Here is a 15000-nt window from a genome sequence, read left to right as displayed (position 1 = left end):
TAGTTAAACCAACCCCTTCATTGAAGAAGAAGTAGAATTCCTATCAACTTATTGACCTATCAACATGTTCCTCTAACCTGCCAATCCTCACTACCCATCTAACCTACCTTTCCCTTCGGCTCCGATTCCCCATCTCCCATCTCCCAATCATAATCAGCCACAGAAAAGGAGAGCTAGAAAAGTCAAACGCCATTCTCTCAACCGGTACGCGCCATACCCCACAATGAACCCCAAATCTTTGCTAATAAACACAATCCAGTCAATGGACCGAACATTCTGGGGAAAACAACACAAATTCTCAAACTCTTTTCCCTATACCTCAAAAATTCCCAAATTTAAAACCCCATACCCTTGTCTTTCTGCTCCCTTCTCCCAGTTTCAGTATTTACAAACAGAAAGAGGTAAAATGCGTAGCGTTAGTCTCGTATCTGTGTTTTTGCTCCCAACACTCGTCTGCTTACTGAATATCAACCGCAAGCAATGTATTAAAATCATCCCGTCCTTGCAATCAAAGAAATGACATAGGAAAATATGCTCGCGAGATGTCTTTTGTCCTATCAATCATCCAAGTGACTCCCCCAAACTCCATCACGTAGCATAGACGATAAACAGTTTCTGATATGATATTCGCCAAAACTTACAATCACCGACCGTCATATCTTCCATTATGTTGATCCACGGTTTGGTGGTGATCGTCACCATCGTGGTGCAGTGTGACACTGTTGAATTCCTCGAATGGATCAACTTCGAGTTCGGCAGCACCTGGTGTTGCCAGGCCAGAGTCGAGGGGTACTCCTTTAGCTGACGCTAAGGTTCTTGATCCGCTAATATCAACACTTTCGCTCTCTTTAACATTTCTGAAATTGACCGTGTCAATACCGCGACCTTGGTGGGGGATCATGGGAGGCTTCATGTGTCTGATGAGTGCCCATTGAGTTGTGCGGAAGAATGGGTGAGTTTTGACATCAGAAGCTCCAGCTCGAGCCCCCAATCGTCGATTCTCGTCCTTGATGAGGAGCTTTCGAATTACTGATTTGCAAAGACTAAAGATTGTTAGTATTTTTGGACAGTCAATCTGTGAAGGGTAACCGACTTTGAGACTTGAGGGGAGCCAGAATGTTCCGGGAAAGGAACATCATCTCTCAAAATATTTGCAAATGTTGCATTTCGATTCTTTCCCTTGAAAGGTGTTGTGCCAAACAACATCTCATAAATCAAAATTCCCAACGTCCACCAATCAACTGCACTTGTATGACCGCATCCTTTGATAACTTCTGGCGCTATGTATTCCTCGGTTCCAACAAATGAATTTGTTCGGAAATTGGCTATACATGACTTCGTGTCGATCGTTGGGAGGGAATTTACGTTTGTGCCGTTTCGGCCAAGAATCATGGTTGGTTTTCCGCCAGGGGCCGATTGTTTCGAAAGATCAAAGTCTGACAACATGATATGACCCGATTGATGGAGTAAAATATCTAAGCTTGTTAATATTCAGACGCCCCAGCTTCAAGAAACAACTTACTCTCAGGTTTCAAATCTCGATAAATGAAACCCATCAAATGTAGATACTCCAACGCAGCAGTGACTTCCGCTGCATAAAATCTAGCATCATCTTCTGGTATACATTTGCCTGGGCGAGTTTGTAAAGCTCTAAAGAATTCTCCACCACTGCAATATTCCATGCATAGATATAAATGATCCTCGGATTGGAAGGAGTGGTATAAGGTGACAATGAATGGATGATTGCTCGTAGCCAAGATTTCCTGTTCTGCCAACGCTCTCTTGATCTTGTTGCGCTTGATCATCTCTTGCTTGCTCAATACTAAAAGACTGTTAGATGACACACAAGGCATGTATCGTCAGATTGCATACCTTTCATTGCGTATAATCTGCTGCTCTTCTTCTCTCTCACCAAGTATACCTTTCCCACATCTCCCTTCCCAATCAACTTGATCTTATCAAAACTCCCCGGCCCTACCTCGACATCACGTACTTTTATGGAATTTGAACTGTACGTCCTCCTGAAGGCTGGATTGTTTCGAAGACTTGGGGGTTGTAAGGGAGCCAAGTCATCTTCTGCACCTACACCCATAGCATCTGTTCCCTCGACCATACTCAACATTGTCGTGCTAGCATTGTGTACCAAAGGTTCCTTTCCCAGCTCGGCAGTCGCCGGTCGATCGCCATCACCCTTACCTGAGAAGAGACCTTGTGCATTAGGAGCGCTGGCGACCCTTCTTAATTTTCGAGCCAATTCTTCTTTGCCAGCTGCCGTGGCTTGATCATTCACACCTGGAACGGTATCGACTTTGAAACTGGGAGTATCGGGAGGGCTTGGAGGTATCGATGCATCATCGTGATGTCGCAGGGCAGGAGGACCTTGGTGTGCAAAGTATGGATTCGCATGCGCGGTGGGACTACTGACGCCATCATCTAATGCATTGCCTTCGCTTGCTACTGTCGTTGATCGATTTCGTCCACCACCGGGAAAGAATTTGGATTGTCGAAAGCCTGATTTACCTTCGGACTTTAATGACGGATCGCTCTTTTCACTGTGATTTGTTGAACTGTTGATTCGAAAGAAGTTCTTCAACTTTTGAGGAAATGGACTGTGGCCATTGGAATGCTTGTTCGACGACATCGAGGAACCGGACAAATTCCGCTTCTCGTTGTTGTTGGAAGGAAGAGAATTTGGAGATGCACTGTGAAATAACTGAGTCATTGATATCGAGTATCACAGCTTTACCAAGAGCTGCCACTCGCACTTATTATATGAACGATGTTGATGAAGAGAGGATTGTGAAATTGTGTAATTGATTGAATCTCCAAAACAGGAGATAATGTAGATACAAGAGACAAGTTAAGTCAAGACAAGGTTCGGTTTAAGGAAGAATGAATCGGTGGTTTGTCGTCCGCTAAGTTGGACCGTGCTCCAGTTTGGATTTCCAATCTTGTGGTATTGAGATCCTGTCCTGTCCTGTCCTGTCCTGTCATGAGCTGACCTGATGGAGAAGATGACTAGAGAAGAAGAGGACAAACCGTTTGAGAGTGGCGCAGTTGGATTTGGGTTGGTCTTCTTCGTCTTCTCCCTCTTCTGCATTTAAACTTTGGGGAACCTTTTCATGTGGGATATGGCTTTGTCAGAGAGTTATCATACAACATCTCAATACGAAGGGCAATGTTTCGGATAATGATTTGAGAGACTACCCTGGGTACAGTACCGTAGTGCAGTATGGAAGTTGGACTTGTTGATAACAAGACGATGGTAAATGTACGTGGAATGGGGCAAAGTTCGTATTTGAATGATGTGTTTATATTTTAGGATTCTCCATATTATTCATATTTATCTGCCTTCACAGTACAGAATCTGGATAAGTTCTTGTCATTATTTATCTATTTTTACGATTATTTATCGTATTTATCTCATTTGCTACTACCTTGTTCCCCATTCTCTCGACTCGTTGGTTTTTGTGAGAGAAGAGTATCAAGCGAAACAAAGCGCGTGGGTGAGGGAGTGAGTTGGCCGTCTCGAGTTTACAGGTTTCCCGGTGGTCAAGCATTTAATCCCATTTCATCGCGAATTCCAGACTTTAAGATTTCCCTCTCCCGACCACTTTTTCTCCTTTGGGATCTTGCACAAGCATCTTTTGCGACCTTGCGTTCTTAGGGGAAATCGGGTTCACTTTGACCACTGTCTGTATGTAGTAGGACATACTTTTGTTTGCATGGTCTTGGTCTAGCATCGGGAAGCAAATGATTCGGGCTTAGTTGAAGGCTGGGGTTGGGGAGAAATGGAAGCTGAATGGAGGAAAGGGGAGGAGGAGGTGATAAGTGGTAGGTAGTAAGGAATTGAGTAGTGAGTAGGTAGGGATGTAATAACATACTAACAAGTATTCCATCTGTCAACCAAATTTGATACTTCACATCCTCATACCTAGGACGCTTCCGAACATTAATATCAACATGGTTTTACTATACCTATACATCTCATCAATTAATCCTCACTCCCTAGGCCGATACTATACATCACACCCTCAATCCACGTACCCTCCCACCAAGATCATCGCTTATCACAATTATCATTATCCGACCAACGAGGCCAAGAACGAGACCAAGAACAGGACCCAAACCCTTTCTCTCCACATAAATTGGGATAAAACCGCCGGCCATCGTGCCTCTTGGGTAGCCTGTAATTGACCGGCCAAGAATCAATATGCTCCATCACCGATACAGACCTTCCGACCTTTGCTCATTTCTTTATCTTGCGCATCCGTTTTATGTTTCAACCTCTCTCGCAACAGTTACATCTTACACACAACCTATCGTCGTTCCACTTGTATGAATGAAGTCGGACGAAGTAAACTCTTTTATCCTGGGTATCCTCAAAACCAAGAACCTGTCGCTACACCTCCCTCATTGGTCAATTCTCCTCATCCCCTCGAACCTACACAATTTTATTATTTGTACACAGTTCACACCAGCTCACAGACCCAGACACAATCCATAAACACAATCCATAAACGCAATCCACAATTCACCATGCGTACTCCGTACTCCATATTCGCTCTTCGCACCAAGCATCTGAAAACCCGAACATGACTGCTTATCCATCAATTATCAGCAATTATCAACAATTATCAATCACTTCACTCAGCAATCCTTTTCGTGATTTCATCTCCCTGTCTCCATTAATTGACAATGATATCATCATACATACATCTTACATACACACATCTTCTCCAACTCCTTCAATCCATCACATCGTACACCTCTCCCAATGTCAAAATCCAACATTCACAACCAACCCGTCCTTCCATCTTCACCCACACCCCCATAGAACTTCCTCCTAACCAAAACACAAATTATGTATGATACACAGTAGCACTATTGTCTCAATTCCACCCATAACCCCAATTCCAACCCCAAACACCAAAGAATAAATCACCAAATAAATCACTAAATAAATCACCAAATAAATCACCAAATAAATCACCAACCCAAAAGCAAGTAAGCAACCAAAAAACGTTCAAGATCGACCATCTTCAAAACCTCTCGGGGCTTTCTATCGCGAATCTCGGAATTTTCTTCTCTTGACTTCCCTCCAAAGGTCCTAGACATACTCCATAAAAGCCCCTTGAGAAGATGAGGCTGACTATCATATGATGACCATGATATAATGGCCATAATATAATGTCCACGATGACGATGGAAGATTTAGATTATATGACACACTCAATTAATGCACACATCTCTCGGACGCACTCGAGTATCTGACTTCACTGCCCAAGATGATCGCCATGCTCACTGGATAGAAATATACAAATTCACGGGTTACACATTTACGTACCTGCTTCAAACCCTGATCCTCATCTTACCTACATGCCTCAACCGCATAGCTACTTCGTTACACACCTACCTGACCATATAGATATCGCAATTCCCCATTCCATCCACAATATACCTACCCACCTACCTGACCACAGAGATAAATATTCCAACACGCTATCCCAACCCCCAATACCATCCCCAAATCCACAATACCTCTCCCTCCCCCCCCCAGCTTCCTTTCAAAAATTTCATCCACAGCCCCAAAATTCAAAGAAAGAGGTGGGCAAATAATATCTCCCTCCTTTCCACCCTCCACCATCCATCCAAACCTTCTAAACGCCTCCCAAAGCCTCAAAAGCAAAAAAAAGACGCGTCGCAAGCGTGTCCCTTCATGAGGATTCCACTCTTCTTTGCTACCTACCCCGTCTGAGGATTGCTTCGCGTATACCTCATACCTACACCTACCCACCCCTCACACTCAGCCACTCATTCGTGGCTGTATTCGTCTTTGATTTTTTTCGTTCGTGATGATCGAGCTGTTTGATGTATGATGTATGAATGCAGATTTGTTATTTGCTGTTTACTGTTTACTGTTTACTATACGAGTATTTACTATTTACTATTTACTATTTAATATTTGATATTTGATCTTATGTATTATGTATTATATACCTAGATAAAGCTGAATACTTTCAATGTTTACAAGAAGTTGTGAGGCGAAATCATGACTCGTGTTGTTGTGTTTTTGGTTTCTGTCCGCTTCAGCCTCACTCATTTAGACTTTGAGAAAAAAAGAAAGAAAGAAGAAAGTAATAAAAAGAAAGAAGAGAAAGAAAGAAAGGAAATTGTAAATAGCACGTGGGTATTTCTTTTCATGGAACGGAATGGAGTAGAATGGTGTATAACTTGTAGAGTGTTGATTTGAGTGTTGAGTATTGATTCAGATTCATTCGATAAGTTAAGGGTGTGTATATCATCTCGAGGATTCAATGTAACTATTAGTTCGTCTCCCAATCTTGTAATTCTATCCATCTATTTCACTACAAGACGATGGCTTAGGTACCTAGGTAGGTGTGTTATAAATGGTCGGAATGGTATGGAATTGGTGATGAAATTTGAATCCTGGGTAGGTATTAAAAGATCTCGAATTCAATAGATTGAAAGAATGGATCGTGGTAATCTGTTGATTGTTACTCGTGAGAAGTTGAGTACCTGGCTTATATATAGATAGATAGATAGATAGATAGATAGATAGAATATAACGACGAAGTATATATTATCTTTACTTTGAATCTCCTAAATTATACATACCGGTATCGAATACTCGTCTGTGAATAATGAATAGTATATCGTATTATGTTATGTTATTTTTATATTTGTAAATATGACGGTGAGTATGAGTATACGTATCAGTATAGGAAATCTACGGAATGGAATAATGATAGCGGTTGGCATCTAGAACTTGAATACCTACACAGCTTATTGTGAGATTGATAGGAAAAGTAAATCGAGTAAGGATCTCTCTCATCTCCCGAGATTCTAAAATGAATGTACCTACCTAGGTATTCATTATCTCATGGTCAGAAGTAAGTTTATTCCAATAATGGTGTGGGTGAGCACACATCCCTCATCAAGAGACAAAAAACATAGTATAAAATCGTTGAATTTAGAGGTCTATCTTCTGATATTATAAGGTGGGCAAGACTGAAGTATTGAGGTTTATATGTTATATATTATACTTACTATCTACCTATATATCTACGTATTCTTCACAACCACTCGATTATTTATATAATAAACAGGCATGGAAAAAGATTAATAGTATTAGGGAGGATATTAATCTTACATATCTCATATCAGAATACAATCTCTCTCTAGATAAACATACTATAGTAGAAGGTATATAGTAGAAGGTATGTAGTAAAAGGTATGTAGAAAAAGGAAGATTTATCACACAGTAGATTATAACCACTCAAAAGTTTAAGGGGAGTTTCTCCCATGTAAATGAGTAAGTACCTAAGCGAGAACTTTAGAGTTGTTATTCTGGTCTATACCCTCTGTTTCTTGAATCTCGTTTCCCACTTTATATCTCCATTCCTGCTTACTTCTCTCCCTCACTTCCTTCTCCTTATTCTCCCGTCTCCTATTCCCTCGCTTAACATCCTACTCCTTCCCTCCATTCATCTCCTCTCCTGTCTCATTCTCTCGACTACCCTCCTATTTCTTCCTTTCCTCTTCCTTCTTTCCTTTTCTCTCCGTCACCATTCTCGCTCTACCTCACATCTCGCACCTCGCCTCCTATCAGTGTAGGCAATAGTATACTACAGTAAAACCGTGACGCGTATTATTATATTAACATGATAATTAGTACGTTTGAAAAAGTAATATATTACTCTTGTAATTATTCTTACATACAAATATTACGAATAATATATTGGAATATTGAAATCTAATCTAGGATATTCAATTCTTATATATTCCTATTTATATGAGATCAGAAATAGGGATGTTGCTTCAACTCGAAACATGGAATGGATATCCTCTTACATAATTTAGATAGGACTGAGTATCTTCTAATAAATTCCAGTATTTCAATATATTATTAATAATATTGAATATCCAAGCACTATTAAATCCTTTCAGGAATATAACTTTCAACATCACACACAACAATCTTCCAGAAAAACTCAATAATCATCATGGTACCAACCTGTATAACTATTGATGCTAGGAAATACCATTACCTACACTGCCTCCTTTAAAGCAACATCCCCATACATCCACCATTACATCAACCGAGCCCCCCTCATATCTATATTTACATCATCACCCCTTCCATCACTCAATCCTCATACTCAAGACCTCATTACACTCATATCATCATCGCCACCAACACCAACACCAACAGCACCCTCCCCTCCCCACCAGCCAATCACCCATGATTTCCAACTCCCATCCAATCCTTATCATATCAATCAACACTACCTCCCTCCTCCCAGCTCCATCCCAACCATAATACCATTTAACCATCCCCCACCCCTTTCACAAAGCCTAACTATCTCACTTCCTTCCCCGACAAAAAGAAGAACAGAAAAGAAGAGAAAAGAAAAGAAACCCCTACTGTAGAGTTACACCAAAATTAAAATCAACACCCTCATCCCGTTTTCCAATACCCGTTGCGCATAAGCTCGTTTGTTAGATTTTTAGATTCTCAAACCATAAACACAACCACAACCACAACCATAAAGATACAGATACAGATACAGATAAAGGTAAAGCTAAATACACGAGGATGGATAGATATAGACAAGCATGCATGATGTAAAATATGTAACATATGCTGTATAATATATCCAGCAAATAACTAATAACTCAGTACATTCCCCACCCATCCATCCATTCATCCATTCATCCATCCAACATCCAGTCTCCAGTCTCCAGTCTCCAGTCTCCAGTATCCAATATTCAGGATAGAACTAACATCCAACATCCAACATCCAACATCAACCATTGACTTTAACCTCACAAGACCCCTCATCATATACATATACATATACATATACATATACATATACATAGACATAGACATAGACTCTCACCTCAAGGACAGAACCTTAACAGAACCTCAAAATTCCCAGTTCCCAGTTCCCAGTTCTCGCTTCTGGCTTCTCAACTCCCCCCCTTCAACTGAACAATAAATAACAATAGCAGATAGCAGGACAGTCACACAATCTATCCCTCTACACCTCTACCCAATCTACCCGATGCATCAAATGAAATCAAATCACATCAAGCCCCCAACTTCTCTTGGTCAATGATTCAAATCACCCCCCCCCCCCAATACATTTTATCTATCGATTCATCGATTCATCAATTCATTCTACTCAAACACTCAAATACAGACAAATATATCCATTTGAAAACCTCCATACCATTTTCCTTCTGTCCTGTCTCCTTCCTCTCTCCACTCATCTGTATGCATTCAAGTTTGATCTTCTTCAAATACCCCGAATACCTATCATCTTTACGTCTCCTCACCCTCTCCATCCACAAACCAAAATCAGATTAACATCCTAAATCCCTAAAACAACGCCTATAAATGCATGCACGCGTCCAGCCCCATTTTATTTTCCTCTCTCCATCTCCAAGTACCACCACCACACACCTCGCCCCATATACCACACCACACCATACCCCAACCCTAACTCCCCTCTCCTCTCCTCTCAAACCCCATCCGCAAAAATTCAGAAAAATAGAACTTCAAAATGGGGTATACACAAACAAAACCTTACTATGATACATAAAAATGTCCCAAAACACCTCCATCCTATCCTATCATATCCATCCATTCATCCACCCAAATAACTCCATGTCAAGTGCTTAAAGCCCCATGCCCACTTCTTACACACCATCTTAACCTTATATACTCTCCCCCGTATCCTCTTCCATCTCTCCCCTCAATCTCTCTTAATCACACACCCCTTATACCTTATTCAACCCCCCACTCGAAAAACTTCCATCCTTATCACTCCTCGCCACTTCCGCCGTCGAAACTCCGCTGCTAACTTCTACTCTATCTTCCGTCTCTGCTGTTGCCAAATCAGCCAAACGTTGAAGGCCTTGATTTGCAGCCGTAATCATATGTTGATTGTCATCTACTTTTACATTCACCACTGCACTCGTAACTTGTTGCGATCCTTGACTTTGACCCTGAGACAAACCAATCGATCCTCTTCTTTGAGCTCCCAAATTATTGATCAAGAATTCCCTTGTTACTTTATCCCAAGACGAAGATGCAAGCCGACCATCCAATATAATTTTCAATGTAGTTTCTGCCTCTTTCTTTGTAGTCTCGACTTGAAGAAGATTTGGAAGTGCGAGAGATGCGAAACACTTGTAGTAATTTACTAGAGGAGATTTCAGATCTGGATTGAAAGAAAGTTGGCTGATGATATAATGAGTAGCTCTCATTTGTTCATCGGCGTCTTCTTGTGACCCTTGAAGAAGTAGTATAAGGAGATAAGCACACCAATAATTGATATGAAGAACGGGAGATTCGATAGGTGTGATACCAGAATTGCTCAATTCATGACGTACGAGTTCGAGTTGGGTCTTGAGAAGTCGAGAGTGAAGTCCACGATGAACTGCGAGCGGTGGCAAGTCATTTGTAGCAAGATTCACCTCCGTGTAGTTTCCAATAACAACGGCGATACCTACATAGTCAGTAAGGGTCAAGCATATGAGATGAGAAGGCTGCACTTACGAACTAAATGGTATGTAACTTCACCCAATATAGCTCGATCATCAGGATAAATTTGTGCAACCGAATCTGGAATTTGTATTGGACAAGCTCTCACTGCAGCATTCCATCTCTCCATAATGACCAAACTGAACCAAACTCGCCTCGCATGCTTGTCGTCAGAATCCGGATCATTATTCGATTTGTCAATTGGTTTGTGTGCGTGTAACTTAGTAGAATAGGCGAAACCAACAGCGGTACTCAACCAAACAGATGGTAACTGAATAATTTGACCATCCTGGATATCACAAGGGAGATTGTTAGCCTCGATTGAAAGTAGCATCATAATTTGAAGGTATGCGATCATTGTAGTAGGAGAACGAATGGTTTGCGAATCATATTGAACTGTGTGAATGAGTCTGACAGCGTTTGTAATACCTCGTGGCTTGAGGGGAACTGCGGTTGGAAATGATCTAATCGCAGCATATAACGCCTCCCAAAAAGCGTGTCTGACAGGAGCTGGACAAGCAGAAAGCCGAGAAATTAACCTAGCTTTAGTGAGGGATAGTATAGGATATGTTGGGTGTATGAATTTGTAATAACTAAATGCTGTTAGTAATTGTGCGATTTGTACATTCTGAGTGATTACATACTTTTCAAGAAGAGAATCGTCAATATAGTCCACGTGATCTTCAGTATGAGGTTGTGAGGTATGATTTACTGCTTCAACAGAACCACTAACATCAGGCGCGTTCACCCACTTCTGCTGAGGTACCGTCATGTTTGGCGAGTAGTTCTGCTCTCTGGTAGGTAGTTGAGTGGTACCAGGTAGTGATGCACCGGTAGGATATGACGAATTTGGAATCGAAGAACGCGGTTGTTCTTGAGGGATCCAATTGGAAGCTGACCTCTGTGGTTGATTCTGATACGGAGAATTAAATTCGCCGACCCCGGAAATTGAAGAATAACCGCGCTTGCGGGGAAGTTGCTCAGGGTTCGGAGTCGGAGAAAACTCTTCGGAAGGTCTTCTTTGTGAAATTTCTTGTGATTGTTGATATTGGGGCATCTCACTTCCTTGCACTTGACCTTCCAATGTATTGATCCGATCAGCAAGCTCCTTAATGTAGCTACTACTTTGTCAGTGAGTTTCCTTCAAGATCATGATTGCTCGTTTTACAAAACCTACCCTTTACTTGGTCCACGCTTCATAGGTTGCCTGCTAAATTGACAATGAACACCAACTCTTTTACAGTTTGAGCATATATCTTCATTTCCTGGTTCATTGGCATTGCATCTGATTTTCTTTCTTCGACATTCATCACAAGCTCTTGATACCTTTGATCTCTTTCTTCCAGCTGGAGATATAGAATCATCCTCATATTGAGGACCCACTTCCATGAGTCCATGATTCATAGGTGTATGACCTCCATGCATTTGATGATCTGGTTGGTATTGATGGTTCATGTTGACATTTCCTTGACTCCGAGAATCTGGATTTTCGCTCATTCCACGATTGGTTCCCAGATTCGGTTGCATACTACGTGACAATTGAGCATCGGCAGATAATTGTTCTGCAAGTTGCAGCTCATCGGGAGTGGGCAAATGTTGCTGATGTTGATTGGGATGTGGATTTGAGGAATTTGGTCCATAGAAAGGTCCACCACTACTATCAGCAGCAGTCGCGTTAGGAGATGGATAGGATTGCATTGTTGGCGCGTCGTTATGATTCATTTTTTCACTTTGACTTCATCGGCGCAAAAGGAAGGAACGTTGATTATTTTCCTGATTGAGAAAGAGTTAGTTATGAGAACTCCTGTCTATAGTACTTTTATTCACTTCCATCTCGATCCCAGTAGCTACCGCACATAGGTTATAGTTGCAGTTCCGACATTCTCAAACAATGAAATTGGCTTCAATGAACTTACTTGAAAGGATTTTTGAAGGAGAAGATGTATGCGACTCCAATCAATTAGTTTGCAGAACAGTAAACAAGCCGATGCTCACTGTACAACAATCGGAAGTTGTAGATTGTTACTTTGGATGGTATGATGAATATGGAAATTTTCGGTGATGGAAGAACTGTTGTCCGAGAAGCTGTACAAAGATAGAAAGTAAGCTGAAGCATTTATCAGTCAAGGTCCTGGTGGTCCCTCTAAAGGGTTGTGAATTAATAAGAGGATGTCCAATTAAATTCACAAGCTCGAGACACTAATGAGAATCCAGAATAAGGTGGAGCTTTCTTCCATACCTCGGTGATAGTAACCTCCGATGGGGTAAATATGTTCATTCAATGTTTGACATTCAATGTTCAATCCATATAGCCAAAAGGCCCAAAGTACCTTGAGCGAAGAAAGAAACAATAGCAGTGTTGCAGTGGATTGGAGCGGAACTTTCGGATGATCCTTGATGAGGAGTTGTGAGAGTTAGACTTCAGACCTAGAGGAAGAAAGCGAGAAGCAAGAAAGCAGTAAGAAGTGGCTTTTTAAATGATGATGGAAGCCATGGGAAAAGGATCATGAGAGAATGAATGTGCAATGGATAGATAGAAAGAATAGTCCAAGGATTGATTGGTCACTCACTCAAATATTGAAACGATCTCCAGAATGATATGAGGAGGTAGGTACGAATGATCCGCTATCCGTATCTTCAATGATGTTTCTTTGCTTTTTTCTATCTTCCCTCTCGCTTTCTTCCGTGATAGAGATGCAACTCTCGAGATCTTGTTTCACAATACCTTGCTTGTACTACATCACAACAAAACACTTCGGAGAATTGGAGAACCTATCAATTGTTAGCTCTTCCATATCTCTTTATTGTTATACACAACCAACTCTCGTATACGAAGAAGTGTGTTGATCTGACCTGGAATTCTTGAGTCTTTGATTCTGGAGGTTGTGGTTGCAGTTGCAGTTGCAGTTGCATCAAGAAATGCATTCTGCCATCCCTTTTCATTCATATTTCACAAGTAGGTAGGTAGGCCATAGTCGTGATCATGGTCATGTTCATAATTGAAAGAAGCTTCCTCGGCAGGTGATCTTTCCAACTGGTGGAGAAGGGGGAGGGAGGGGAACGGGAGCTACGAATGTGGAAATGTGGGGGAGCAGGGTGTGAACAATATATCCACGGCCGGGTTAACTAGGTATCTCGGAGACGGATTACGAGTGAAGTCTAAAGGGAAAATCATGATTTATCTATTTAACTTCCTGTTGATCCACCATCGGCCACATCTCCAAATACTGACCAGCCTCCATGTAAGCCCTCGGGAGCCCTTGCAGAAGGGTTGGGGATGATATCCTCGTACTCATATCTCCTTCTCCTTATTGGACCTCTCATCTATTGCCCTGCCAATTCCACTTCAATCCTTTGGAGACGAGTTCACGCATACATACGGTATCCTGCCAACTTTCCCCAAACAACCGATGGAATCTATACTCATTTGATCACTTGCATAGCACCCTCATGCATTTATCCAGCCTAAATACCCCAGACCATCCTGCCCATTCCTGAAGAACTTACAATTCCACCACTTCCCTCCTTCTCTCTGCCAAAAGAAGTCTGATCTCGCCGGAAGAAGAAGTGCTATTGTTCCGTTCGAGTCTACACCATTGATATCCTCCTAATCTCATCATGCGACGTAAATCCTAAGAATGCAACTTGTGCCCATATTCCACTCCCCGATGTAACGTTCAAGTCACTCATCAGCCTTTACCGGCGGGGTATCAGTGCCGTATTATGAACTAAGATGTGACCCTTTCAATATTAATAGGGACGTGTCTGTCTTGGCAAACAGGATCTTCTCAATCCCTCTTACCTCCAACTTCTCCGTTTATTTTCTCTTTCGCCTACAGCGCAGAAAGGAGGGGGGCTCGGCCAAATGTTTTAGAATGCCGAGATCTTCTGTTACAACTGGAAGATATTTATCCCATTTCCTCCGCCTTCGAAGAAGCATACTTCACCTATTGTTTGAACGTAGCATGAATCGTCCATGCAATCCGACAAGCGTGCAAGTGACTCGTCGAATCGCACCAATCTCACCTGGATCTAATCACCACTTGATCAATCTTTAGTAAACTTTCAATAACGAGATACCAATAGTCACAACTCCTCTCCACATCAAGATCGTGTTCGATCAAATTTGCGATTCGGAAACCACCATTTTCCCTATCAGCGCCTTCTTACTACTTTTCTTACCACCCTTTTCGTGCTTTTACAATACGAATCCGGTCCGGTGAAGTCAACATCTAATCTATCAGCCGATCTGTTGACTTGTTTCTAGTGACAATGCGTAAAGCATATTGGGAGCGACGGATGCAAGATAAAGTACCCCTCGTATCGTGACTTCGGCATAACCGTTTTGCCTGCAGAGTCACCTATGTAACATGGGTTGGCATCCGGTCCTCAATTTGTGGACGGAAAAACATATGAACGCGAGA

General features: G+C 41.7%; 3 protein-coding genes across 3 annotated transcripts; all 3 read right to left on the bottom strand.

Annotated features, from left to right (window-relative positions):
• Positions 1-643: 643 nt before the first annotated feature.
• Positions 644-2722, bottom strand: Bfra_009929 (putative serine threonine-protein kinase nrc-2 protein; the record flags this gene model as incomplete). The annotated part of the gene is made up of 4 exons (XM_037340265.1): positions 644-1043; positions 1094-1475; positions 1523-1822; positions 1873-2722. The coding sequence occupies 4 exons, from the start codon at positions 2720-2722 to the stop codon at positions 644-646; spliced, it is 1932 nt and encodes a 643-aa protein (XP_037189488.1).
• A 139-nt stretch (positions 2723-2861) lies between these two features.
• Bfra_009928 (uncharacterized protein) lies at positions 2862-3105 on the bottom strand. The gene is made up of 2 exons (XM_037340264.1): positions 3040-3105; positions 2862-3002 (listed from the first exon to the last, which is right to left on the bottom strand). Exons 1-2 carry the CDS (start codon positions 3098-3100, stop codon positions 2866-2868), a joined length of 198 nt encoding a protein of 65 aa, XP_037189487.1. The 5' UTR covers positions 3101-3105; the 3' UTR covers positions 2862-2865.
• Positions 3106-9810: 6705 nt separating this feature from the next.
• Bfra_009927 (putative transcription factor sequence protein) lies at positions 9811-12298 on the bottom strand (the record flags this gene model as incomplete). Its single annotated transcript, XM_037340263.1, has 4 exons — positions 9811-10541; positions 10592-11169; positions 11221-11697; positions 11754-12298. 4 exons carry the CDS (start codon positions 12296-12298, stop codon positions 9811-9813), a joined length of 2331 nt encoding a protein of 776 aa, XP_037189486.1.
• Between the last annotated feature and the right edge of the window lie 2702 nt (positions 12299-15000).

Source organism: Botrytis fragariae (genome assembly GCF_013461495.1).
Source record: "Botrytis fragariae strain BVB16 chromosome Unknown tig00000163, whole genome shotgun sequence".
NCBI lineage: Eukaryota > Fungi > Ascomycota > Leotiomycetes > Helotiales > Sclerotiniaceae > Botrytis > Botrytis fragariae.
Note: the sequence above shows the minus strand (reverse complement) of the source record. Positions and strands in the feature narration are given on the sequence as shown.